The 26934-nt window shown below is 56.4% G+C and overlaps 3 protein-coding genes across 9 annotated transcripts in view; all 3 read right to left on the bottom strand.

Annotated features, from left to right (window-relative positions):
- Positions 1 to 416: 416 nt before the first annotated feature.
- Positions 417 to 5155, bottom strand: JOSD2 (Josephin domain containing 2). 5 transcript variants are annotated; one of them, XM_032264315.1, is made up of 5 exons: positions 4772 to 5155; positions 3967 to 4129; positions 1911 to 2036; positions 799 to 993; positions 417 to 687 (listed from the first exon to the last, which is right to left on the bottom strand). In XM_032264315.1, exons 2-5 carry the CDS (start codon positions 4110 to 4112, stop codon positions 588 to 590), a joined length of 567 nt encoding a protein of 188 aa, XP_032120206.1. In that variant the 5' UTR covers positions 4113 to 4129; positions 4772 to 5155; the 3' UTR covers positions 417 to 587. The 5 variants fall into 5 exon arrangements, with proteins under 5 accessions (XP_032120206.1, XP_032120207.1, XP_032120205.1 ...); XM_032264316.1 differs by having other exon boundaries at positions 3967 to 4126; XM_032264314.1 differs by lacking the exon at positions 4772 to 5155 and adding an exon at positions 4659 to 4762.
- A 99-nt stretch (positions 5156 to 5254) lies between these two features.
- Positions 5255 to 9183, bottom strand: ASPDH (aspartate dehydrogenase domain containing). 2 transcript variants are annotated; one of them, XM_032264312.1, is made up of 7 exons: positions 7691 to 9174; positions 6959 to 7103; positions 6613 to 6697; positions 6348 to 6497; positions 6046 to 6266; positions 5822 to 5976; positions 5255 to 5429 (listed from the first exon to the last, which is right to left on the bottom strand). In XM_032264312.1, exons 1-7 carry the CDS (start codon positions 7740 to 7742, stop codon positions 5386 to 5388), a joined length of 852 nt encoding a protein of 283 aa, XP_032120203.1. In that variant the 5' UTR covers positions 7743 to 9174; the 3' UTR covers positions 5255 to 5385. The 2 variants fall into 2 exon arrangements, with proteins under 2 accessions (XP_032120203.1, XP_032120202.1); XM_032264311.1 differs by having other exon boundaries at positions 5264 to 5429; positions 5772 to 5976; positions 7691 to 9183.
- A 1302-nt stretch (positions 9184 to 10485) lies between these two features.
- LRRC4B (leucine rich repeat containing 4B) overlaps positions 10486 to 26934 on the bottom strand; it is a 46433-nt gene continuing 29984 nt past the window's right edge. For both annotated transcript variants that reach the window (XM_032264308.1, XM_032264307.1), the window contains exon 3: positions 10486 to 12970. In XM_032264308.1, coding sequence (XP_032120199.1) covers positions 11132 to 12970 — 1839 coding nt within the window. In that variant the 3' untranslated portion in view covers positions 10486 to 11131. The remainder of the gene's footprint in view (positions 12971 to 26934) is intronic.

Raw genomic sequence — 26934 nt, 5'->3', positions numbered from 1 at the left:
AGTTCAAGGCCGCAGTGAGCTGTTACTGACCCACTGCACTCCAGCCTGGGTGACAGAGTGAGACCCTGCCTCAATCAATCAATCAATCAATCAATCAAATAAAGAAGTAACCCCTGCTTTCTCCTTAGCAATTACTCCTGTGGAACGCAGGAGATGGAACTTGTTTGTTTGCTGCTGGCCTCTCTCCTGCATGGGAGGAGTGTGAGCCCCAGGGGGCACAGACTTGTGTTGTTTTCTGCTGTGTCCCTGATAAGGAAACTGAGGCCCAGTGGTGAGAAACTGGCATGAGGTGGCGGAGAACCAGGAGGGATCCTGGGCTCTCACCCCACCCACCAGGGTGTCTGGCCTCTCAGATAAGTGGGAGTCACTGAACGGAAGGGCCCCAAGAGGGCGGGGCAGTCAGACATAGGCCAGGCCAGCAGCAAATCAGCAGATTTATTGAGGCAGCAGCGGCAGTGGGGAGCAGGGCTGTGGGGAGGGTATGGGCCTACCCCGGGTCCATGGATGCAGGCCTTTCCCAGGCACGCAGTGTACACAAGGAGGAAGATGCGCAGGAACCGTGCCATGGGCACGACGGTCAGCTGTGGTCAGTCTGTCCGCAGCCAGCAACCCTTCTCCTCCACCTCCTTGGTCACCACCAGCAGCACCTCACACAGGCCCTGGGCCAGCGCAGCCGCCAGGAAGGCCCTGGGTGGGAGAAATGGAGATACTGAGGCTTGGCCAGCCGTGGCATTCCCTCTGGGGACTGGGGTTTCAGGTCGGAGCCCGTGGTCTTGGAATCACCTGTGCGGGGCTCACCTAACTCCATCCTCGTCCCCCAGGGCCTCGGGCGCCCGAAGCTTGGAGTCCAGATTGTAGTAGACGCCATCCACCTGGCGCAGGGCCACCCAGTGCCGCCGCCGCAGCGGCAACGACAGCAGCCCCAGCGACACAGGCGAGGGCAGGTTCAGGATCAGCCCCAGCACCTGGGGCAGGGCCAGCTGGGACAGGGGCCTGTGTGGGCAGGGGGGGACACTGTCATCAGGGCCTGCCCGCTTACCTGCTGGTGAAATGTTGGGGAGCATGTGGGGCCCAGGCTGGTGGCGGTGGGGGACCTCCTGAGCCCAGCCAGGGGTATTCCTTAATCAGTCACCCTGGTTCCTGACACTCATCTGTTCACTGCCCACTCAAAAAAACCTCCCACCCACGTGGACTCCCAACCAGACCTCCCATCTACCCACCGCCCACCCAGCTCACATCTGTCCTTCACCAGCCACCATCACCCTGTCTGTCCAGCCACCCACCCACCTTCTTCACTCCTCACACAGCCACCCAGGATCCACCCACAATCCGCCCACCCCACCGATCCCAGCCACCAGCCAACTTCCCAAAGACGATTCACACACTCACCCCCGCGCTCACTTTCCATCCCTCACACACACCCGCCCCACCTCCCCGCCAGCCACCCACCACCATCACCATCCAGCTAGCCATCTACTGCTCCCCACCCACGCAGTCAGCCACCACCCAACAGCGACCCCGCCACACCCCCCACTCCTCACCCACTCTGCCATCGGTCTACCCCTGATTCACCAGCCACTGGCCAGCCAGCCATCAAAACCTCCCATTCATCCACCCAACTCCCCAGCCTCCTGTCTGCTGTCCACTGCCCACGAACACCCATCCCTTCATACTTCCTCATCCAACACGTCCAACTGCCCACGCAGCATTCACCCAATAACCAACATCCACCCAGCATCTCAGCCCATCAACCATCTGATCTCCCCCACCAACCAGTCAGCACCAGTCTTCCCACATCCATGCCCATCTCCCCCCGCCGCATTTCCCTCCCTGCCTCCCCCCAACAGGATTACACTACAGGGTGCCCTCAGTGCCCAGCCCAGCACGTGCTGTGCTGCTCTGGGGCCTACCTCCTCCTGTCCCACCACACAGCAGCCAGGCCCAGCCCCTGCAGAGCGGCCATGATCACGTTGACGTCATAGTTGCCAGTGCCCAGGAGGCTGCGATGTGGGTTCAGCCGGGAGTCTGGGGCCAACCTGGTAGTGGGGGTGGCCAGAGCTTAGTTGGGGACCCTGGAAAGGCCACCCCACAAAATGGGGGTCCCAGGAGCCCCAAGTTGCCTCGGCCTTTGACTCTCCCCGTTTCAGACCCCACAACTCATCCACCTTCAAGTCCCGTCTCTCCTGCCCTGACTCTGCCCTGTCCCCAAGGCCCCAGAAGGGCTTTGTCTCCTCCCCCAGCCCCCAGTCTCTCCCTCCAATCCATTTCCCCGAGGCCCTGGGCCTTCCCTGCTCACAGGCCTTCCATGGCTCCCCAGCGCCTCTGGACAAAGTCCCCATCCCTTGGCCAGTCCCTTCCTCTGTCCGTCAAGACCCACCTCAGATGTCACAACCTCTGAGAGGAGCCTCCTGACCTCCAGGCTGGGTTAAGGCCCTCTCTGGGCTGCCCCAGTGAACTGAGCACCTCAATGATGACAGCTGCCTGCTCCTCCCATGGGACAGCCCCGCCATTCCCCTGCTCACAGCCCACTCTGCTGCCTCATTTTCCCCAGGACAGGGTCCCATGAGGTCCTGCGTGGTCTGGCCCTGGTGGCCTCACCTCAGAGCCTCAGCCCCCTCCTTCCTGGTCCCCCATCCCCAGCCACATCCCCTGTGGGGCACCCCCTGCCCAGGAAGGCTCTTCTGCTGGCCAACACTTGCGTCTCTGGGCCCTGCCTCTGAACAGCTGCACATCTGTTCCCTATCTGGGCCCTGGGAGAGCAGGGCAGGGGAGGAAAAGGCTCGTGTGTGTGTTTCCCTCGCCTCCCTCAGGCCAGCACTCTGCGTGTATCAGTCATCTCAGGGTCTCCAGCATGGCTTTGGCATGAAAGAGCTGATGGGTCCTTGTTCTGAATGACAAGAGATGAATATACTCCATAATAATCAGTCTGAGAGGCTGGGACTCTCAGGATATCCGGGAGCCGCAGGAGGCTTCGAGCAAGGGGCAGAGGAGGCAGGGCTATCTCCGGGTGTAGAAAGACCCTCTAGCGTCATGTGGGGACTCAGGGAGGGGACAGACTGGAGGTCACGGGCAGGCTGGGCAGGAGAGGGTCAGGCCTGAGCTAGGGCCAGGGACGTGGGGACAGAGAGTAGGGAGTGAGATGATAAAGGCTTATGTTTGTTTGAGACAGCGTCTTGCTTTGTTGCCTGGCTCACTGAAGCCTGTCTCCCTGGTTAAAGCAATTCTTCAGAGTAGCTGGGACTACAGGTGTGTGCCACCACGCCCAGCTAATGTTTTTTAAATTTTTAAGTAGAGACAGGGTTTCACCCTGTTGGCCAGGGCAGTCTCAAACTCCTGACCTTAAGTGATCCACCCACCTTGGCCTCCCAAAGTGCTGGGATTCCAGGGGTGAGCCACCATGCCCGGCTAAAGAGTGATGTTTGACATGGTGAATAGTGAAGAGGAACATTCCAGGCTGGCAAGGAAGGCAGCCACGCCAGGCAGAAAGAAGCACTTGGAGGCCCAGAGGCCGCACAGTGGGGCCTCCAGGGGAATGGAGTGAAGTCTGGTTTGAGGGCGTCCATGAGGGCTGAAGCTGCAGAGGCAGACTCGGCCTCTGCTATGAGGAGGGCCCTGAGCAGGGTGGGGCATGTTTAGGATGGACTGGAGAGCTGTGACAGGGCCCAGATAAGAGACCCTGAAGCGGGGTGAGCCTGTAATGACAGCTACTGGGGAGGCTGAGGTGGGAGGATCACTTAAGCTTGGGAGCTGGAGGCCAGCCAAGCAGCACAGCAAGACGTCTCTAAAGAAACGAAAGAACCACCGGATTGAGGCCTGGCTGGGGCTGAAGCCACAGGGACAGACAGGCACAGGAGGCAACATCTCCCCAGTGTCTAGCTTAGGCAAGTGAGCGGGGTGGGGGCAGAAGAAAGCCCCCAGGCTCAGCGCCCGCCTGCTGCTCCAGGGGCTGGGGTGGGTGACGGTCACCTCTTGCAGATCTCATCGGCAGCCTCCTGGCTAAAGAGTTGCTGCTGCAGAACGTTGTTGAGGGCGTGGACGGCACACAGCTCCAGGCGCTGCCGTTCGTGGTACACAGAGGGCGGACTCGGCTGTGCTCCCGGGACCTGGGACATACCGTCTTTGGCTCCTGCTGGGGGTTGGGAGAGGGAGAAGGTCCTCAGGGGCCCGGGATCTAGAGGTTCAACCTCCCAGCAGGCCTTTGGGGCATCGCCATTGATTGAGCTAAGGCTTGGGGCAGCCCGGGAGGACCCTGGGCCCCTGACCCCGCTCCCTGGCAGTCTCCTGGCAGTACACATCCCTCCATCTCCTACTCCTATTCCTACGAAAAAGGCTGTCTCTTCAGCTCCCTCAGCAACAGAGAACCACCCCCACCACGTCTCTAAGTAACAGGGTCCCTATCATGGTCACCTAGCAACAGAGGAACCCTCCTCCCCTGTCCCTAGGTAACTGGGGCGCTCTCTGGTTACCTAGCAACACGGCCCCCTTCCCACCACACTAGGTAACAGTCTGTCCTCCTCCGCTGTCTCTAGGTGATAGGGTCCCCTCTGGTCTCCTAGCAACAGAAGACTCCCTTCCCCGGTCAGGAAGCAGCGAGGCTCTCTGCTCTTGTCACTTGGCAACGGGGGCCCCCCTCCTCAGTCACTAAGCAACAGGAGTGCCTCTTCCCATCTCCCGGCAACCAGGCCCCGTCCCCGGACACCAAGGAATGGAGCCCTTCACCGACCCGCACCCCAACCACGGCGCTCGCCCTTTGCCTGGCAACGCCCCTCACCCCGCTAGCCTCTCCACTCCACCAAGCCGGGGGCTTCCGCATCCCCCTCCTGGGCGGCGGCTCTGAGCTCCCAGTGCGGGGCGGGCAGCACTGCGCTGACTGGGCAGGGGGGGCGGACTACAGCTCCCGGCGGTCCCCGCACGCCGGACTGCGACTCCCGTGGGTCCCCGAGGGACGCTTGCTCCACAAGGAACGCCCAGGCCGCGTGGCCCTGAAGTCCGCTGTCGGGCCTAGAAAACGCCGCACTACAACTTTCGTCGGGCCAAGCGGCAAGTCCCGGAAATGCGCCTGAGAGGCCATTCCCTCGCGTACGGCCGCGCCCACTGCCGCGCAGAGCGTCTGGGCAATATAGTGGTTAGGCTCTCGCGATAGCTTCCTGGAGCCGCGCTCTCGCGGGTGTTCGCCCCTTGTGATGGCGTCATGCGCGGTGCGCAGACGCAGCGTGACGTCACAGAAGGGAAACGGGGACCAGAGACGCAAGGCGGCGGAGGGGCGGGCCCGTGTGATCTTTACTGAGTCAGAAGGGAGATCCTGGGGAAGTGGGGCAGGGCAGGACTGGGATGGTGGTGGTGGGAGGCCAGTCAGATGATCTCGTCTCGGAGGGAGGAGGCTTCTCAGCAGAGATGGATCCCCGGCCTGGAGGGGAGCTGGCAGCAGGCTGCGGGGAGAGAGAGGAATGAGCTAGAGAGAGGAGAGATGAGACAGACGCCTTGGGGAGGCAGTGGTGAGAGTAAGGGACAGGCCAGGGCGGCGGTGGACGAAGACCCCCGAGAAAGCAGGACAGAGCCCTGGGGGTGGACAAAGACACACACACACACACAGAGTCCCGGACAGAGGCGGGCACAGAGACTCAGAGAGGAGACGCGGACAGAGATGGAGACATCTACAGTGCCAGGATTCAAAGTCGTGGAGAGAGAAGGTTAAGGAAATAAAGGTCAGAAGTAAAGGTCAACAAGGACAGAACCAGAATTGCAGAACTAGCCAGAGCCTGGGACCCCACGCTCTGCAGACACAGGAGCCCAGGGCCGGGGGAGCGGGGCCTGGCCGCACCCAGGAGGCTCCGCCAGAAGGCCGTGACGGTGGCAGAGCCGGTGACCGCGCCTGGCTCTGCAGGGTTCTCTCTGTGGGTGTGCACAGCAAAGCTTCGGCCCGTGGGGCCCGGGGGTCCGCTCAGCTCCACATCCACCACGTGCATGTCCGTGAGGCTAGGGCAAGCAGGGCGGTCAGTCTGGTTACCCTGGACTTGGCCCAACCCCCTCCTCAGCTCTGCTCACCTGAGATCAGCCACAAGCACCCCAATCACCCCATCGAAGCCCAGGCTGGGGGCAGCCAGGGCAGCAGCCGCCATGGTGTTGGAGTTTCGGGGGGCAAAGGGACAGAGCCCACGGACAGGGCCTTCATAGAGCACAGTGCGACACCCGGTGCTATGGGCTTCAGCCAGGGGTCCCTCCAGCCGGAAGCCATCAGGGTGTGTGGCCATGGTGACACGCAGGCTCTGGAAGCAAGAGCCCAGGTCAGGGGGAGCAGGGTCTTTGCAGGCCCCCTCCGGTTCCAATGGAGCCCAGCAGACCCGCACCTGGAGGCCCCCAGCTGCATCCAATCTCCTGATGTCCTCAGTGCCCCACAGAGCCCCTCGAGCCACAAACACGGCATGGTTCCAGTGGTTGGAGGCCTCCAAAAGCTGCCGCTCTGTGGTCTGGTCACCTAGGGCTGAGGGGGACCCCACCTGGGGTGCACAAAGGAGGGAGGGTTGAGGTCAGAGAAGGATCTCTACTTTAGGGTAGGGTAAGACTAAGACACAAGGGGGAGGGCTCTGCGTGAATGGTTGGGGCGGGGCTTACCAGGAGATTGGCATGGCGCAGGATTTGTGCCCCAGATTCATGGATTATTTTGGGATGGGCCACTTCCACAACCAGATCGGGGTGCCTGGGAGAGGGGAAAGAGGGCAGAGGTTCTTGGAGAGGTATTAGGCCTCTTCTCCCCAAGATTCTCTCTTAGTCTACTGAGGGCTGCCCTCTTCTCCCTGGGCTGGGAGGCAAAATGCGATGAATGGGCTCGTCCTGTTTCACATTTGCATGAACCAAGGCCCAGAGGGTCAGGGAGTCCCTGAGATCAATCACACAGCGGCTGAGGGGGCCAGGACAGGACCTTCAGGGAGCTCCACTCTCCCATGGCAAGGTCACTGACCTTTCCCCAAGGGCAGCAAGGTTCTGGAGCTGTAGGGAAGGTGGCACGCTCCCTGCCATTCGTCCTGGGTCACGATTCCAGACGAAAACAAGTTCTAAGCCAAGCTCTGGTCCCTGAGCCAACAGGCGGGAGACGAGGGACTGTCCTGGGGAGAGGGAAAGGAGAGGACTAGAGACCCAGAGAGAAGGGGACAGAGTCCCAAAGAGAGGGGCACAGAGGCCCAGAGAGAAAGGAGGGGGGGACAGAGACTCAGAGAGAGGGGGACAGAGGCCCAGAGAGAGGGGGACAGACCCAGAGAGAGGGCGACAGATACCCAGAGAGGAGGGGACAGAGACCTAGAGAGAGAAGGAGACAGATCCAGTGAGAAGGGGACAGAGACACAGAGGGAGAGGAGGGGAGGAAAGAGACCCAGAGAGAGGGACAGAGACCCAGAGAGAAAGAAGTGGGGACAGATACCCGGAGAGAGAGAGAGAGAGTAGGTGAGGACAGAGACTCAGAGATCAGGGAGATAGAGACGGAGGCAGGGGCAGAGACCCAGTGGGGTAGACAGAGGGCCAGAGAGAAGGGGACAGATGGAGAAGAAGACAGAGACCCAGGGTGGGGTATGGTGGGCAGACCCAGAGACACAGCCAGGGGCAGATAGAGACAGAAGTTGTGTTTGTGGAGGGCAGAGAGCCCTGGGGGCTTTAGGAATGGCCTGGGGAAGGAGGCCCAAGATGGTCAGGGACTCACCGAGGCGGCCGTAGCCCACCACGCCCACCCTCCGTGGGCCCCTGTCGGCCATGGCCCTGAGTGTGGTGGTCTGTGGCCTGGGCTCCCTGGACTGCTCGCTGCCCCCTGCACGAGGCTGGGCAGCTGCTGCTCTTTGGACATCTGACCCTTGAGCCTCTGGGCTCAGCCTTCTCCCTTCCCCGCAGACCCAGGGTGGGGGTGTGGGTCTGCTGGAGTGGAGGCAGGAGAATCCTTTCCTGCGCTCTGATCACTTTCCTGGGCCTGGCGCGGTGAGCATGGTGACCGGGGGTTCTGGGAGCCCTGCGTGCCCCTCTTTCCCCGAAGCACACCCTCCTTGCTCTCTGCTGGTGTGGAAAATTTCCTCTGCAGTCCCCTGCCCCCATCTCTGGCCGGCCAGGTTGTCATGGAAACTGCATCTTGCTTTGGGTGGGGAGAAGAGATGGTGACAGGGATCTGGGCTCTGTCTGTCCCCTTGGGCTCAGCTCCCCTCCTCATCCTCAAGCAGCCAAGGTCTGAGGGAAGCTTCAGCCTGGCTGTGCCCCCAGCCCTCCTGGAGGCAGCGGGAGCCCCGGTTGCGGCTTCTCCTCGAGGTGCCCTTGCCTCAGCGGGCCCAACCTCCTTAGCCCTGCAGCACAGGTCCCCTTCCTAAAGCCTCCACCCCTGTCCACAGCCTCCCTCGGTGCTGATCATCCTTCAGTTCACCTTGACTTGCCGCCTTTCACTCTGTCCCCCATCGTGCCACCAGATGTCTTCCATGTGACATTCTCGCTCCCACGTCCATCCCTCCAGCTCCCCAGCTCGCATCAGCCCAGGAGAAGCCTATGAGGCCTGGAGAGGCCAAGCACCCCCACCGTGAGCCCCAGCCACTGTGCCTCGAGGGTGCCTGGCATCGGAAATGGCGCAGGCTGCGGCAGTGCGGGCTCCCTGCCCCCAGCCACCACCTGGTACCCGCTGCAGTGTTTCCATAGCAACCAGGATTGGCGCTGGAAGGAGGCTGGAGAGAAAGAGAGCGTGAAAGGGATCATGGGGTGGGGGTGGGCACTGGGTGGCGAGAGCCCCAAGCCGACAGGCGGAGAGAGGAGACAGGCGCAGACAGAGGACCCGGGACCCCGACGTGGCGCCCAGAGGCCACCGCTGCTGATAAGGGAGGAATTGGCTCTCAGAGCCAGGAGCCCCGGGTGTGGGGAGATAAGATGCCTAGGTGTAGAAAGCCAGGAAGGGGGCAGGGGCTGGGGGCCTCATGAGTGGAGGTCTCCGCCATCCCCACCTTCTGACTCCTCCTGGGGCATGTGTGTCCCACAGTGCCCACAGCTGCCATGTACAGGGTACAGGCTGGGCCCCCGTGAGGGGAGAAGGGGGCCGAGCTCGGGGCTGTGTCCCCAAGACCCCCTCAGCGCGGGAAGGCACTGGAAGGCCCAGTGTGGCTCTGGCACTCCCGCTGCCTCCCGCAGTGGTGTGAGATGGCAGCTCCGGCCAGCCCCAGCCTCCTGCGGCTGCAACTCAGACACTTTGATCCCCCCACAGAGACATCATCACACCGTCTCCCCACCCACCCAATAGCTGCCCACTGTGCTAGCAGCCCCCCCCACTCCACCCACCGTTTGCTCCCTGCTCTCTGAGGGCTCTGTCCCTTACTTTCTGGGCAGCACTGTGATGCCCCTTCCTCCCCAGGCCCACCCCATCCGTCCCGCCATCCTCCCACTGAACAAGCCAGAAATACAGCTCCTATGCCCCAGAGGCCGCAGCCCCATCCTCCCTCTCCCCCACCCCACTCAGCCTCCCTTCCCTTCATCACCCCCTCCTCCAGAGCAGCCCTGAGGAGGTCTGCGGTGGAGACACATGCTCTGGATTAGGCCCTGTCATGAGCTGAACTGTCACCCCGAAAGGGAAGCGCAGAAATCCTGACCTCAGAACAGGACCTTATTTGGCAATTTGAGTTTTTGCCAAGGATGGAGCGGAGGTTATACTGGAGGTGGGGGCGCCTGGTCCAGTCTGATCTGTTCTTGTAAAAGGGGAAGTTAGGCAGGCCGTGGTGGCTCACACCTGTAATCCCAGCACTTTGGGAGGCCAAGGAAAGTGGATCACTTGAGGTCAGGAGTTCAAGACCAGCCTGGCCAACATGGCGAAACCCTGTCTCTACTAAAAATACAAAAATTAGCCAGGCATGTTGGTGGGCACTTGTAATCCCAGCTACTTGGGAGGCTGAGGCAGAAGATTCAGTTGAACTTGGGAGGCAGAAGTTGCAGTGAGCCGAGATCACATTGCTGCACTCCAGCCTGGGCCACAGAGCAAGACTCTGTCTCAAAAAAAAAAAACAAAAAACACAGAGTTGGACACGGACGCATACAGAGGGAAGAGTTAGAAGGCTACAAGGACAGGCCTGGAAAACTGGGGTGATGTGATCCAGGCACCAGCCAGGACAGCCTGGGGTCACCAGCAGCTGGCGAAGCAGGAAGCTCTCCCCCACCCCAACCAGAGGCCCGCAGGTTTCAGAGAGCATGGCCCTCCTGGCCCCTCGATCCCTGCCGGCCTCCAGGACTGTGGGGCGGCAGATTTCCTTTGTTCTACGCCTCTGCCTTAGATTCGGCTGTGGTGTGGCAGTGCTGGGGTGAGGGGAAGGAATCAGACATTCCCTGGGGTCTCCAGGGTGAAGGCTAAGGGGCCTAAGACCACCAGGAGGTGCCCCGCGCCCACCCTTCTGGCGGGTCTTCAGGGTGGTTCTCCAGCCTCTCCTCCGCCCCCACCCACATTCACTTTGTTTTCTCTCCTCCGTGCTTTCATGACCAAAAAAAATATTTTTTTACTTTTTCCATGTTTTTTTTTTTAAAGTAATTACAGAGCAGGTAGTCATTGACGCAAACCTCCCTTCAGTATCAAAAGTGTCTGTGGGGCAGGTGGGGCTGGGGCGGGTGGAGGCTGCCACCCCCACCCCGCCGACGACAGGGACTGCCGGCCAGGAAGGACAGGCCAGGGTGCAGGAGCTCTGGCGACACGTCCGTCTCTTCAGTTTCGAAGGGCGGAGGAGTGGGAGGGAGGGATGGGCGTCAAACTGCAAAAACAACCGTAAAAGGAGGGTGTCTGGGGCCAAGGGGAAAGGGCACGCCTGGAAAAATCTCCTCTCTCCCCTGGAAGGCGGCGGGCCGGGAACAGTCGGGAGAGCCAGGAGGAAGTGAGGAGAACCCGGGCCACTTCTGGATCCCATGTCCCCTCCCGTCACCAGGGATCGGTGGGGTGTGAGGTGAGGACCCCCGGAGACTCTGCTTCTGGAGCCCCACCCTGTCCTCACTGGGGGTCCGTGCCCCAGATGGGGCTGGAAGCCACCTCTCCCCAATTCCCTGCGTGGTCCCAGAAGGTGGGCTGGGCTGTGGGAAGGAGGGGTCCTGGTGGGGCTGGGACCAGGGTGGGGGGCTCCGCGCCCCTCGCCCATCTGGCCCTGCAGCCTCAGATCTGCGTCTCTTGCACGTTCTCCTTGGAGCCGCTCTTGAAGAGCAGAGGTTCGTGGATGGAGTTGAGGCCGGGCGGGCCCTTCCCCCCGCAGCCCCCGCCGCTGGGGTTGCTGCTGTAGTGCGCCTTGAAGGCGGCAGCCACATAGTGGTGGTGGTTGAGGTGGTCTCGCTCCAGGGCGGGCAGGGCCAGGTGGCTGTCCCCGCCCACGCCACCCCCACCGGCCACGGCGGCCGCGGCGGCCACGGACACAGCCGAGGCGGCGGGCAGCTCGTCCTCCACGTTGATGATCTCCACGGTGCGCGTGGGCCCGTGGTGCTTGTGGAGCTGGTGCTGCTTGCGCAGCTTGTAGAAGGCCACCAGCATCACCGCGGCCATGAATGTGATGGCCACGAAGCAGCCGATGATGATCTTGGTGGTCTTCATGACGTCGTCCAGGTCCTTGAGGGCGTTCTCCGTCACATCCGTGATGGGCACCGTGAACGCCTTCTCCGTGGGCCGCGAGGAGCGTGGGGCCGGTGCCGTGGTTGACGACGAGGCCGGGCCGGCTGCGTCCCCGGGCCGGCCCCCGCCCCAGACACCGTCCGTCGTGGGCCCTGGCGGTTCCTTCTCCGTTCCCCGCGGCTGCAGGGCCTCCTCTCCGGGCTGTGTCTCCAGGGTCTCCACGGTCACCGTGGTGAAGTAGGTGTAGCCGCCACTGCCCCCTCCGACACCACCACCGCCCCCAGGGCCGCCCCCGCCGGTGCCCCCGGCTGCCATGGGGTCCACGGCCGAGACGTTGAGGGTGGCCGAGGCGGTGGTGTTGCCGGCCGAGTTCGTCACCATGCACGTGTACTGGCCCGTGTCCTGCACGGTGACGTTGGTGAAGTTGAGCGTGCCGTCATGCAGGACGGAGATGCGCACGCGGTAGGAGCCGTGGGTCATGAGGGTGCCATTGGGCGTCAGCCAGTTGACGGAGGTCATGGAGGTGCCCGTGCGGCATTTGAGCTCAGCGGCCATGCCCTCGGTGACGTTGAGGTCCGTGGGCGGCTCCACGATGACGGGCGCGTAGCAGGTGAAGTGCGACTGGTCCAGCTCCCCGATGTAGCGACCCTTGAGGCCGGCGGGCGCGTGGCAGCGCGCGCAGCACGTGGTGTTGCTGGGCACCGTCTCCTTGAGCCACCAGCTCAGCCAGAGCACGTCGCAGTTGCAGTGCCAGGGGTTGTGGTTGAGGTGCACACGCTCGAGGCGGTGCAGGGGCGTGAAGAGGTCGTGGGGCAGCGACATCAGGTTGTTGTGGGACAGGTTGAGCTCCTCCAGCGACTTGAGGTCGTCGAAGGCGTTGCGCTCGATGGTGGCCACCTGGGCGTGCATGAGCCACAGCTTGCGCAGGCTGGTGAGACCCTGGAAGGAGCCCGGGCGGATCAGGTCCAGCCGGTTGCCCGACAGCTCCAGCTCCTCCAGGCGCACCAGGGCCGTCAGGTTGGGGATGTCCTTGAGGTTGCACATGCCCAGGTTGAGGTAGCGCAGGTTGACCAGCCCCTCGAAGGCCGCCTCGGAGATGTACTCCAGCCGCTTGAGCTCGCCCAGGTCCAGGCGCCGCAGCGAGGGCACACGGTTGAAGGCGTAAGAGGGGATGCTCTCGATGGGGTTGTTGCGCAGCCAGAGCTCCCGCAGCTTGGACAGGTACTCGAAGGCCTGCGTGGGCACCGTGGTCAGCCGGTTGTCAAACAGCTCCAGCGTGTTGAGGCTGGGCAGCCCGTTGAAGGCGCCCACCTCGATCTTGCGCACTAGGTTCTTGCTCAGCTGCAGAATCTCCAGGTGCCGCAGGTGCTTGAACGTGTCCGTCCGGATCACCTGGAGAGAGGGAGACATGGATCACTCACGGAGATACTGATGGGGACCATGGGGGATCGCCAAGGTCCCAGGCGCGGGTGGAGTCAGGTGGCCGGATCTCCCATGCTGTGCTGCTGGGAGCGGGAGACGGTGTGACCACATTGCAACATGGTTTGATGAGTTTCTTATAAAGTGAGAGCTGGAGTCAAGGTTGGGCGCGGTGGCTCACGCCTGTGATCCCAGCACTTTGGGAGGCCGAGGTAGGTGGATCACCTGAGGTCAGGAGTTCAATACCAGGCTGACCAATATGGTGAAACCCTGTCTCTACTAAAAACATAAAAATGAGCCAGGTGTGGTGGCGCGTGCCTGTAATCCTGGGAGCTACTCAGGAGGCGGAGGCTGCAGTTAATCAAGATAAGTGTCACTTCACTCCAGCCTGGGCAACAGAGCAAGACTCCGTGTAAAAACAAACAAAAAAACTGGATTCAAGAATTTTAGGGGGCTGGGCACAGGGGTGGCTCATGCATGTAATCCCAGCAATTTGCAAGGCCGAAATGAGTAGATCACTGGAGCCCAGGAAATCAAGATCAGCCTGGGTAACATAGCATAGACTTTATCTATACAAAAATAAAAATAAAAAAATTAGCCAGGTGCGGTGGCACATGCCTGCTGTACCAGCTACTAGGGAGGCTGAGGTGGGAGGACTGTGGGAACCTGGAAAGTGAAGGCTGCAGTGAGCCAGGATCATGCCACTGCACTCCAGCCTGGGTGGTCAACGAAGTAAAACTCTTAAAAAAAAAAAAAAAAAAAAAAGGCAAGAAAAAGAGATAGTCTCTTATAAAGCGAAAACTGAATTCAAGGTGTGGTGTCTCATGCCTGTAATCCCAGCACTTTGGGAGGCCGAGGCGGGTGGATCACAAGGTCAGGAATTTGAGACTGTCCTGGCCAACATGGTGAAACCCCGTCTCTACTAAAAATACAAAAATTAGCCCGGTGTGGTGGCATGCACCTGTAGTCCCAGCTGCTTGGGAGGCTGAGGCAGGAGAATTGCTTGAACCAAAGAGGTGGAGGTTGCAGTGAGCCAAGATTGAACCATTGTACTCCAGCCTGGACGACAGAGCAATACTCCCATCTCAAATAAAGAAATAAATGAAAACTGAATTCAACAATTTTGGGGTGGCCAGGTGTGCTGTGGTGGTTTATGCCTGTAAGGCCAGCACTTTGGGAGGCTGAGGCGGGCGAATCATGAGGTCAGGAGTTGGAGATGATCCTGGACAACATGGTGAAACCCTGTCTGTACTAAAAATACAAAAATTAGCCGGGCATGGTGGTGTGCGCCTGTAGTCTCAGCTACTCAGGAGGCTGAGGCAGGAGAATCACTTGAACCCAGGAGGCAGAGGTTGCAGTGAGCTAAGATTGTGCCACTGCACTCCAGTCTGGGTGACAGAGTGAGACTCTGCCTAAAAAAAAAAAAAAAAAAAAAAGAAAAGAAAAGAAAAAAAAGAATTTTGGGGACCAGCATGGTGGCTCATTTCTGTAATCTCATTACTTTGAGAGACGAAGATGAGAGGATCACTTGAGCCCAGGAGATTGAGGCCAGTCTGGGCAACATTGTGAGACCTTGTCTCTACAAAAAGTAATTTTAAAAGAAATATAAAAACAATAATTTTGGGATTGAGGAGGAAAAAAATCTTGGAAAAAAAAAGTTAAAACTGGAGTTGCTGTCCGACCCGGCTATTCCATTCCTGGATATTTCCTCAAAAGAAATGTAGGCAGATGTCCATGCAACGGCTTCTACGTGGGTGTTCCACAGCATTTTTTTCCTTGGGACTGCCTAAGCTGGAGACAGCCCAAATGCTCATGAGCAGGTGAATGGGCAAACACTGCCAGAGGTGGCCATGCAATGGACGCTGCGCCTCAGCCATGAAAGGGACCTGGCTACTGATGACCCCCTGGATGAATCTCTTGGCGGTTACTCTGAGCAAAGAAGCTGAACACAAAGGAGTCGGTGCCGTGGATCTGTCTACACCGTGCTTTGGTGTTCTAAGTGGACGTCTCTGAGTGTCTGGGTGGGTGGGGAGTCTGGGGCAGACAGGGAAGGGCGTGAGAGAGCTTTCTGGGGTGACGGACGTGCTACATCGGGGTGGTGGTTACATGACAGAAGGCGACTGTCAGGACTCCCCAAACTACATTTAGAATGGGGATATTTCATTCCATGCCAGTGATACATAGTTTTATTTTATTTTAGAGACAGAGTCCTGCTCTGTAACCCAGGCTGGAGTACAGTGGCATGATCTCAGCTCACTGCAACCTCTGCCTCCTGGGTTCCAGCGATCCTCCTGCCTCAGTCTCCCAAGAAGCTGGGATTACAGGTGCGTGTCACCATGCCTGGCTAATTTTGTATTTTGTATTTTTTCTTTTTTTTTTTTTTTTTTTTGATACAGAGTCTCACTCTGTCGCCCAGGCTGCAGTGCAATGGTGCAATCTTGGCTCACTGCAATCTCCACCTCCCGGCTTCAAGCAATTCTCCTGCCTCAGCCTCCCGAGTAGCTGGGACTACAAGTGCAAGCCACCACGACCAGCTAATTTTTGTATTTTTAGTGGAGACAGGGTTTCACCATGTTGACCAGGCTGGTCTTGAACCCCTGACCTTGTGATCTACCTGCCTTGGCCTCCCAAAGTGCAGGAATTACAGGTGTGAACCATCGCGCCCAGCCAATTTTGTATTTTTAGTGGAGTCAGTGTTTCCATGTTGGCCAGACTGGTCTTGAACTCCTGATCTGAAGTGATCTGCCTGCCTTAGCCTCCCAAAATGCTGGGATATTACAGGTGTGAGCCACCTCAATGGCCACTGTAGTTTTAAAAATGAAAAAAAAAAAAAAAAAGGCTGGGCACAGTGGCTCACACCTGTAATCCCAGCACTTTGGAAGCCTGAGGTGGGAAGATCGCTTGAGCCCAGGAGTTGAAGACCAGCCTGGTCAACAAAGCAAGACCCCTGTCTCTACAAACAAATACAAAAATTTAGCTCTGTGCGGTGGTGTGCACCTGTGGTCCCAGCTTCTCAGGGGGCCGAGGTGAAAGATCGCTTGAGCCCAGGAGGTCAAGGCCGCAGTGAACTGTGATTGCACCACTGCAACAAAATAAATAGATAAAAAAAATTAAAATACTAATACTAGTAACTAATGCACACTGAACACATCTTTGGTGCCAGACACTGTTCTAAGCGCTTTGTGGGTAATAACCCATTGAATCCTCCGAACTGCCCTGTGAGACAAGCACTATTAACTGTTCATATTTAATACATGCAATTCCAAAATTCATAAGGTGCTAACAACCAGATTTTTTCCAAACTTTGATACCAAATCTCACTCTGCGGCAAAACCCGATCAGAACTCACGTGAAGCTATTTATTTATTTTGAGGCGGAGACTCACTCTGTTGCCCAGGCTGGAGTGCAGAGGCGTGATCTCAGCTCACTGCAACCTCTGCCTCCCAGGTTCAAGTGATTCTCCTGCCTCAACCTCCTGAGTAGCTGGGATTACAGGCACGCATCACCATGCTTGGCTAATTTTTTGTATTTTTAGTAGAGATGGAGTTTCATCATGTTGGCCAGGCTGGTCTTGAACTCCTGACCTCAGGTGATCCACCCACCTTGGCCTTCCAAAGTGCTGGGATTACTGGCATGAGCCACTGCGCCCAACGTGAAACTATGTAAAGCTTTTATTGATCCCACTCGTGACTATCCAAACATTTCACTCTAGAAATTCCCATGTTTCAAGACCACTAAAATGTTATAAAGCCTATGGTGTTACTACGTTTCTAATATCAGAATGCCAAAATGCATCAGGCCCCAAGGGTTTCACATGCACGATTATGAATTAGGCCCAGGGAGGGACAGTGACTTGCCCAAGGTCACACAGACGTGGACAGTAGAGTTGGGATTAGATCCAGGCCCTCCGGTGCCAGAGTCCTGGCTCTTGACCTGTGACGCCAGCTGCCACCCGTCAGGGCTGGCGCTAGGGTCCACAGGAGGGGCAGTGCTGGGCCAGGGCGTGGGAGGCAGGATCTCACGGAGTCCTCACTCTTGATCACCACGCCAGGTGCACTGAGGCCCAGAAGGCCACCCTGCCATCGGATCACATTTGTGAAGCCCAGATAGTGATGTGTGCCAGGGTGAAGGGGACAGATGCCGGGGAATGCCGTGTTGCAGTAGGGTGGAAGCCGAGAACCCCAGGCCGCATCCTGTGTTATCACAAAGAAGCTGAAGAGTCAGGTTTCAGAGTATGTGCGCCAAAAGAAAAAAGAGCAAGAGGCCGGGCGCGGTGGCTTAGGCATAGTCATAAAATTATAATAATTTATGTTGGTGCTGTCCAATAGAAATAGAATGTGAACCACAGGTGTAATTTGTGGTTGTTGTTTGTTTGTTTTGTTTTAAGATGGAGTCTTGCTGTGTCGCCCAGGCTGGTGTGCAGTGGCGCGATCTCGGCTCACTGCAACCTCCACCTTCTGGGCTCAAGTGATCCGCCTGCCTCAGCCTCCTGAGTAGCTGGGATTACAGGCATGCACCACCATGCCTGGCTAATTTTGTATTTTTAGTAGAGACGGGATTTTGCCATGTTGGCCAGGCTGGTCTCCAACTCCTGACCTCAGCTGATCCACTAGCCTCAGCCTCCCACAGTGCTGATTACAGGCGTGAAAGGCTCACTGTTCAGAGAAGGAAGATGGCTGAGCAAAGCCACATGACAAGGAAGTGGCAGAGCCAGGGTTTGAACTCAGGCCTCAGCACCCTCCACGCCCGCCTCCTCCCTGCAGCTCCCTGCGCCTCTGCAGCACAGAAGGTGCCTGTTGACTCCCCCAGCAGGCAGCTCCGGAGGTGAGCATCACACACCATTTCAGAGACAGGAGACCAGGGCTCAGTGAAGTCAAGTGACTCAGCAGGGTCGCCGGCCCCGGGAGGCAGGCAGCTAGGGCTCCAGCCACAGCGTCTCCTTTCCAAGTCTCCCTGATGCCTCTGGACAGAGGACCGAGATGACAGTGTGGTCGTAAGCGGACAGCCTGAGGCTGCTCGGTGCTCAGCACGCGGTGACCAGCTGCAGAGGGAAGGGGGTGTAAAGGGAGATGAAGGGGCACTCCCAAAGGGAGGGGGTGGGGTCCCCCCCCCCGCCAATCACTTTAATAATGCTCTTGAGAACGAAGTGGGATGGGGGCGTTGCTGTGAAGGGAAGCCTGGTTTTGTTGAAACATGTGGCATAGGCCTGCTTTAAATAGGGAGTCTCTTTATTTTGAACAGAATTCATCTATTCTGTCTCCTCTTCTCTGCAGAATGCTTGCTGAGCAGCCTGGTGGGGGATGGTTGAGGCTTGGTTTGAATCCTGGCTTTGCTGCTGACCAGCTGTGTGGCCTTGGGCAAGCGTCCTAACCTCTCTGAGCCCATTTTCCTCACACGTCCCATGGAGTTATTGTGATGCTTGGACAAGACAGTGAGTGCTTGCGATGAGATAGCAAATGTGTGGGACATGGCCAGCATGAAATAATATATATTTTTTCATTGTTAATTCAGCTGATAATGATCATTAACATTGGTCCTGGCTGGGTGCAGTGGCTCACCCCTGTAATCCCAGGACTTTGGGAGGCTGAGGTGGGCAGATTACCTGAGGTTGGGAATTTGAGACCAGCCTGACCAACATGGAGAAACCACATCTCTACTAAAAATACAAACTTAGCTGGGTGTGGTGGCGCATGCCTGTAATCCCAGCTACTCAGTAGGCTGAGGCAGAAGAATCTCTTGAACCCGGGAGGCGGAGGTTGCAGTGAGCCGAGATTGCACCATTGCATTCCAGCCTGGGCAACAAGAGCAAAACTCTGTCTCAAAAAAACCCAAAAAACAAACAAAAAACACCAAAATTTGTCTTGGCATGGTGGCACACTTCTGTAGTCCCAGCTACTCGGGAGGCTGAGACAGGAGAATCCCTTGAACCCAGGAGGTGGAGGCTGCAGTGAGCCATGATTGCGCCACTGCACTCCAGCCTGGGTGACAGAGCGAGACTCTGTCCCAAAAATCAACAAAACAAAAACCCTTGGTCCTATCTCTGGGCTTCCAGTTTCTCCCTCAGCACCTTTCCTCTGCACTGGCTGTCAGAATGACCTAAAATGCACGTTAGACCTTACCACATCCCTGAGCCCAGCCCGCCCACGGCTGTCACCCTCTACAAAGTGTCAGAGGCCCTTCAGAAGCTGCCCTGCTGCCCTCTCCTTGACTCCAGCCCCAGGAGGGAGTAGAGGCATGCATGGGGTTCCCTCTGCTTGTCATGCTCTGTCCAGCCTCTCTGCCTCTGCACAGGCTCTGCCCCTTCTTTGTTCTCTGGAAAATTCCAGTTGCCTTCCTTGGAAAAGCCCTCTTTGGCCCCTGCTTCCTCACCAGTCACACACACGGTCTTATTAGTTCTCTTTTGCAGTGACCATAATTCGGTTTCACACGTCTGTCTCCTTGAGTCAGTATGAGTAGAGACTGTTGGGACAGTCTCTGCATTCCCAGCACCCTATGCAAGGTCTAGTTCATGGAAGACTCGGGCAAGGTCTGCTGAGTACACAGACTATGGTGCATCAGACTCTTACTGGAGAAGACCCTGGTTGTGCTGGTCCCTGTTGACCTGCATACTTTTTGGCCTAGGTGATAATGCCAATGTGTCAAAATCATGTTGACATCAGTATGACAGAACTTGGGAGCTGAAAAGCATTGATTTTCTGGTTCCAACCTCTTCTGCTTTTTACCTTAACATCCGCATGTCTGAGATCGTTAAAGCTACATTACCTTTTGTAGCAGACAAAACAACTCTGTCTTTTTGTATGTGTATGTGAGACAGTCTCACTGTCGCCAGGCTGGAGTGCAGTGGTGCAATCTTGGCTCACTGCAACCTCTGCCTCCCAGGTTCAAGCAATTCTCCTGTCTCAGCCTCCTGAGTAGCTGGGACTACAGGCGCATGCCACCAGGCCCAGCTAATTTTTCTATTCTTAGTAGAGACTGGCTTTCACCATGTTGGCCAGGATGATCTCGATCTCTTGACCTCATGATCCACTTGGCTTGGCCTCCCAAAATGCTGGGATTACAGGCGTGAGCCACTGTGCCTGGCCTGAAGTCTCTGTCTTTTAACTGAAAGCTTAGTTCATTTATGTTTACTGTAATTACTAATATATTTGGAATAACTTCCTATAATGTTATTTTGTGCTTTTTAATTATCCTGGTTTTTGTAGCCTATTCTTTCCCTTTCTTGTCTTCTTTGTATTGACTCAATTTCTTCTGATTCCATTTCTCCTCTCTACTGTTTTAGAATTTATATATTTTCTCTTCATTCAGTGGTCACCCTTAAAGTTTAACATGCATACTTAAGGACCAAAGCCAGTGAATTATTCTCTTCTGCTCCCAAATAATAGAAAGCTGGTCCCATCTCTGACTCTAAAACAAAGAGACATCCTGTTCAGCTTCCCAATAAGGTAAAAAGGGGGTAATCATAATTTGTTAAGTGCCGATTATTGTCAGAACTGTGCTCAATGCTCTGAGGTATGATCTCAGTTAATCTTGGTGGAAATTCTGTCACATGGGGGTTATCAAGCACATACCCCTGCTCCCCTCATATCTGTTGGTTTATAGCTGAGAAAATGAAGGTTCAGAGGAGTAAAATCACTTGTCTTCAGTCTCACAGGCTCCAAAGTTGCAGAACCAAGACTCGGTGTCTGCTTCTCCTAAACACAGACATGGAAGTATCCACCACACCCACCTACCCGAAACTGAAAGATCCGGGCTATCTATGGGTTTCAGAATGGTTTTTGAGCCGCACGGGTCATTCATTCTTACATTACCATGTATTGATTTGCTCATCTGACAGGTATTTTTTGAGAGCTGCTACATGTCCAGTGTAATACTGGCCTCTGGGGATCCAGCTGTGGACAAGACAGACTAGAACCTGGGCTCAGTGGAGAAGAGAGACACTAAACATAAGAACTATGGAGGCTGAGCATGCTGGCTCACGCCTGTAATCCCAGCACTTTGGGAGGCCAGGTGGATGGATCGCCTGAGGTCAGGAGTTTGAGACCATCCTGGCCAACATGATGAAACCCCGTCTCTACTAAAAATACAAACATTAGCTGGGTGTGGTGGCAGGTGCTTGTAATCCCAGCTACTCGGAAGGCTGAGGCAGGAGAATTGCTTGAACCTGGGAGGCGGAGGTTGCAGTGAGCCAAGAACGTGCCACTGCACTCCAGCAGTGGCAGTGTCTCCAGCAGTGGGAGACAGAGTGAGACTTCATCGAAAAAAAAAAAAAAAATTATGGAAACAATCATTTAACCAGCAATGGTGGAAACAGGTCACAGAGGCTGCCCTGGCTGCAGCAGGAGGCAGGCCTGGGGCCCCTCCAAGGCCCGGTTTGAAACACCCTAGACTAGATCATCTCTGAAGTCGTGGGTGGCATCACCCTCATAGCCACCAACGCAGAGTGGGATGGGCAAGGTGGGGACTGGTTCTCAGAGCAGGTAAATCCCCTGTCCCTCACCCTGACATCTTTGGTCTCATGAAGATGCTGATATTTTGTAATACAGTAGAGGACCTGGGCCTGGGGCCGCCTCTGACAGCCACCTAGCTGCCCACACTTCAAAGTTCCCTCACTCTTCAGCCCCTGTCTGCTGAGCCCGCCTCCACCCAGGCCGGGCTCTGGGCCAGGTCTCAAGGATGCGGACGTGAATCAGGCAAAGGGACGTGGCCCCATCAGTGGCGGCCTCCTCACCCCAACGGGGACTTTTATCCTGCAACCTGGCCTGTGGAGGGGACTTTTCACTTCAGCTGTGGTCGGTAAATATTGCCAAAGCTGAAAACAAGCCCTCCGAGGTCTGTTGGGGTTTTTAAGAAAATAAATTGTCAAGAAATTCCTTATTAAAAATGTAACTGTGGTAAGAAAATGATCAACTGTTCATCCTAACACTAGAAATTGTTTTATTTTTTTCTTTCTCTCTCGTTCTTTTTTGAGATGGAGTTTCACTGTGTCGCCCAGGCTGGAATGCGATGGCGTGATCTCAGCTCACTGCAGCCTCCACCTCCTGGGTTCTTTTTTTTTTCATGCCTCAGCCTCCTGAGTAGCTGGGATTACAGTCATGCGCCACCACACCTGGCTAATTTTGTATTTTTAGTAGGGGCAGCGTTTCTCCATGTTGGTCAGGCTGGTCTCGAACTCCCAACCTCAGGTAAGCCACCTGCCTCAGCCTCCCAAAGTGCTGGGATTACAGGAGTGAGCCACCACGCCTGGCTGATTTGTTTATTTATTGAAAGACTGGATCTTGCTCTATTGCCCAGGCTGGCGTGATATCAACTCACCACAGCCTCAGCCTCCTGGGTTCAAGTGATTCTTCCACCTGAGCCTCCCAAGTAGCTGGGATTGCAGGTGTGAACCAGCACACCCGGCTAATTTTTGTATTTTAGTAGAGACAGGGTTTCGTCCAGTTGGCCAGGCTTATCTCAAACTCCTGACCTCAGGTGATCTGTCTGCCTCAGCTTCCCAAAGTGCTGGGATTATAGGCGTGAGCTGCCGCACCCCAGTTGTTTTTATGTTTTGAATATAACAAGCCAGTAACAAAAGTTTAGCAAGCTTACTGTTGTGTGTATGTTAATTTTTTACATTCAGATTTTAAAAACTGTTACTTGTCACATCCACAGTCTTTATGATGACTTCTCATATTTCTTCCTTGTCCCTGAGACAAGGGACTTGTGCCTTCCTCTCCAACAGGGACTTTAGGGAGTTCCCTGACTGCGTGGCTGGCAGCATTGCAAAGGCCATTGTGGGCTCCTGATTCTCACACTGACCCGGCTCAGGCCTAGGGTTCCCTGTCTCCCTCCTCCCATTCATCCTCCTGGGAGTGGCCTCCTGAGCCTGTGTGGGACCAGGCCCTGGCGTGGGTGCAAGGCCTGGCTGGATGTGTACCCCACCACCTGCCCCCTCAATCACCAGGAGCCCAGAGAAACATTTGAACCTGGGTGTTAACAACAGGGTGATGAGAGCTATATCAGAGGGACGTGTGAGGCCAAGCAAGGCAGCACAACTTCGCCTAAGGCACCTGCGGGTCGGGTGGGAGAGTGGGGTTAAGCCAAGGCTCAGGCCGTGTCCAGCACTGCTTCCTGGGCAGCATTCCCTGGCCTCCCCTCACTCCCGCCCCTCCTGCCTTATGCTCAGCGAAATCTCCGCCTCCTGGGTTCAGGCAGTTCTCCTGCCTCTGCCTCCCCAGTAGTTGGGATTACAGGCATGCACCACCATGCCTGGCTAATTTTGTATTTTTAGTAGAGATGAGATTTCTCCATGTGGGTCAGGCTGGTCTCGAACTGCCGACCTCAGGTCATCTGCCTGTCTCGGCCTCCCAAGTGCTGAGATTACAGGCGTGACCCACTGCGCCCGGTGTCTGTGACTATTTAAAGGCAGGGCAAGTTTCTGAAAGGGTGTGAAGGGAAGGGCTGGGTAGAGGGTGGCCCTGAGCTTGGTGTAGCTGGGAGCGCCGGGCATACTCATCCTGATCTGAGATGGGGACGGGGTCGCTTGCAGAAAGGTGTCCTCTAGGAGGAGATGGCTGGATGTGGTGGCAGGGGTGTGGGGTTACAGGCTACCGCTGGGAGGACAGGAAGAAGCTGGGGCTTCCGGATGAGCTGGGCTGTGCTGTGGGACTCAGTGGCAGTTCTGAAGCTGAGTCACCAGGGTACAGCACCAGAGACAGCTACAAATTAGGAAGCATTAGGAATCGCGTTGAAAAAACCAAGTTCTTGCCGGGCACGGTGGCTCATGCCTGTAATCCCAGCACTTTGGGAGGCTGAGACGGGTGGATCACGAGGTCAAGAGATCAAGACCATCCTGGCCAACATGGTGAAACCCCGTTTCTATTAAAAATACAAAAATTAGCCGGGCGTGGTGGCAAGCACCTGTCATCCCAGCTACTCAGGAGTCTGAGGCAGGAGGATCGCTTGAACCTGGGAGGCGGAAGTTGCAGTGAGCCGAGATCACGCCACTGCACTCCAGCCTGGGTGACAGAGCAAGACTCCATCTCAAAAAAGAAAAAAAAGAAAAGAAAAAGCGAGTTTGGCGGCCCGCCTGCCTGGGCTGAGTTCCAGCTCCGTTACTAACCATGGGACTGGGACCATGCGCGTGTGTCTTACTCTCCTCTGCCTCAGTTTCCTCATCTGTGACATGAGGAATGGGACCTCCACAGGGGGCTGTTGTGAGGCTGGAGTTCGCTGACCACGTAAAGAGCTCGGAGCAGTGCCAGGGCCTGGCTGACGTTCTCCCGCCCGCCCTCCCTGAGCTGTAGAAATAATTGGTCTATTTTCTAGAGGAGGAGGCAGGCTCAGAGAGGTGACTCAAGGCCTTCGAGTCATTTGTAGAGGGGAGAACACGGGCCTTGTGCCTCTCTGGGCCTCTCAGGCTGCTTGACAGAGACATGGGACTGCTACTCCCACCCACCTCATCCCAGGCCTGTCCCGAGGCTCAGGGGCCACGTGGCTTTGCAGGACGCCAAGCAATTCTATGCACTCACCAATTTAACAGTTGCATTTTGGGCACCTACAGTTTGTGTGCAGTGCTGGGGCCAGCAGCAATCAAGACAGACAAGCACAATGACATCAACAAATTGGGGGCCGGGCGCGGTGGCTCATGCCTGTAATCTCAGTACTTTGGGAGGCTGAGGTGGGTGGATCACCTGAGGTCGGGAGTTTGAGACCAGCCTGGACAACATGGTGAAATCCCATCTCTACCAAAAACACAAAAAAATTAGCTGGGTATGGTGGCAGGTGCTTGTAATCCCAGCTACTCGGGAGGCTGGGGCAGGAGAATTGCTTGAACCCAGGAGGCAGAGGTTGCAGTGAGCTGAGATGGCGCCACTGTACTTCTGCCTGGGCAACAGAGTGAAATTCTGTCTCAATAAACAAACAAACAAACAAAACCAAATGGGGAGGCTGCGGGGACCAGTGGGGTATGACCAGACTCGGGGCGCAGAGAAGGCACCCCTGAGGTTGAGACATCTGTCTGGCTCCTGAGGGATGACACGGCCGTGATAATGGCCTTACTATGAAAGCTACCAGCACCGCCCAGCAGCCGACCCCACCCCAGGCCCTCTGCTGAATCCTCCTGCATGGCCGTCCCACCCCCCAGTGCTTGGGAGAGCCTGGCACATGCTGACCCTCAGTCTGTGCTTGCACAAGGAATGATGCATCCAATTTCTCAGCAACTCTATGACAGAGAGGCTGTCACTATCCTCATCTCACTGGTGACAAAACTGAGGCCCACACAGGTTCAATAACGTGCCCAAGTCCCCTTGGCCGGGAAGCGCAGGGCTGGGATCAGACCTCAACTGCCTCCCACAATCCCAGGCGCTGGCGCTAACAAGGTGAAGAGGACAGTGGAAGGGCATTCCAGGGAGAGGGAACGGCATGTGTGAGGGCGCTGAGCAGGGAGGGTACGGGAGAAGCCAGTGTGCTGCGGGAAGTGGGAGGCACCTGGCGGGAGGGCGGGCGGACCACGTCCTGAAGGATCTTGGCTCAGCTGCAGCAACAAGATGCCAAGGAGGAGGAAGCTGAAAGGGGAACAAGGCTGGGTTCGGAGGCTCATGCTCGTAATCCCAGCCCTTGGCGGGGCTGAGGTGGGAGAACAGCATGAGCTCAGTTCAAGACCAGCCTGAGTAACATAGAAATACCCTGTTTCTACCAAAAATGTAAAGATTAGCCAGGTGTGGTGGCACACGCCTGTAGTGCCAGCTACATGGGAGGCTGAAGCAGGAGAATTGCTTGAGCCCAGAAGGTGTGGCTGCAGTGAGCCATGACTGCCCCATTGCATCCCAGCATGGACAACATAGCAAGATCCCACTTCTAAGAAGTTAAAAATTAGGCCGTCCACAGTGGCTCACACCTGTAACCCCAGCAGTTTGGGAGGCCAAAGGGGGCGGATCATGAGGTCAGGAGATTGGTACCATCCCGGCTAACACGGTGAAATCCCGTTTCTACTAAAAATACCAAAAATTAGCTGGGTGTGGTGGCAGGTGCCTGTAGTCCCAGCTACTCGGGAGGCTGAGGCAGGAGAATTGCTTGAATCCAGGAAGTGGAGGTTGCAGTGAGCCGGGATCATGCCACTGCCCTCCAGCCTGGGTGACAGAGGCAGACTTGGTCTCAAAAAAAAAAGAAAAAAAAAAAAAGAGGAAGAACTCTAAGAAGAAAAAAAGCAGCAGCAGGTATGTGGTCAGACCTGCATCTGAGGCCACCACCAGGTGCCAACCCCAGCTTCAGACCACAGCAGCACGGAGCCGCTCCGCCTCTCCCACCTCGCGACTTTCATCCACTGGCTAAGTGGAGAGACGCTCCGCCTGTCTCCTCTGGCACGAAAAGATTTTAAATCTAAAATCAAGCAGGGTAAGGGCCCCAAACTGGAAAGAATCCAAATGCCCATCAGTAGGAAATGGGTAAAAAAAAGCTGTGGTATCTTCATCCGACAGAATATTATACAATGACAGAAAAGGAGGGGAGAAGCCGAGGCTGCTCGGAGCATGGGTGACTCTCAGCACCATTGCAGAGCGAAAGAAGCCACACAGCGAGAGGCAGCACACGGCTTGACTGCACCAGTGCGAAACCGCCCCCCGCAGTCAGGAGTCAGAGCAGGTGCCTCTGGGAGAAGGGGAAGGCTCCCTAGCTTCCATCTCCTGACCCGGGTGGTACTGACATGGTTGTTCTCTCTGACAGTCTTTTGAGCTGGGCTCTTATAGACTGCATTCTTTTTCTTTTTTTGTTTTTGAGATGGAATCATGCTCTGTCACCCAGGCTGCCGTGCAGTGGCGCGATCTCGGCTCACTGCAACCTCCACCTCCCAGGTACAAGCAATTATTCTGCCTAGCCTCCCGAGTAGCTGGGATTACAGGTATGCCTGGCTACTTTTTTTGTATTTTTAGTAGAGATGGGGTTTCATCAGGTTGTCCAGG

The sequence above is a fragment of the Sapajus apella genome, unplaced genomic scaffold (genome assembly GCF_009761245.1).
Source record: "Sapajus apella isolate SASKATOON/1434 unplaced genomic scaffold, GSC_monkey_1.0 scaffold144, whole genome shotgun sequence".
NCBI classification, from domain to species: domain Eukaryota; kingdom Metazoa; phylum Chordata; class Mammalia; order Primates; family Cebidae; genus Sapajus; species Sapajus apella.
This window is presented reverse-complemented; position numbering and strand designations above follow the sequence as displayed.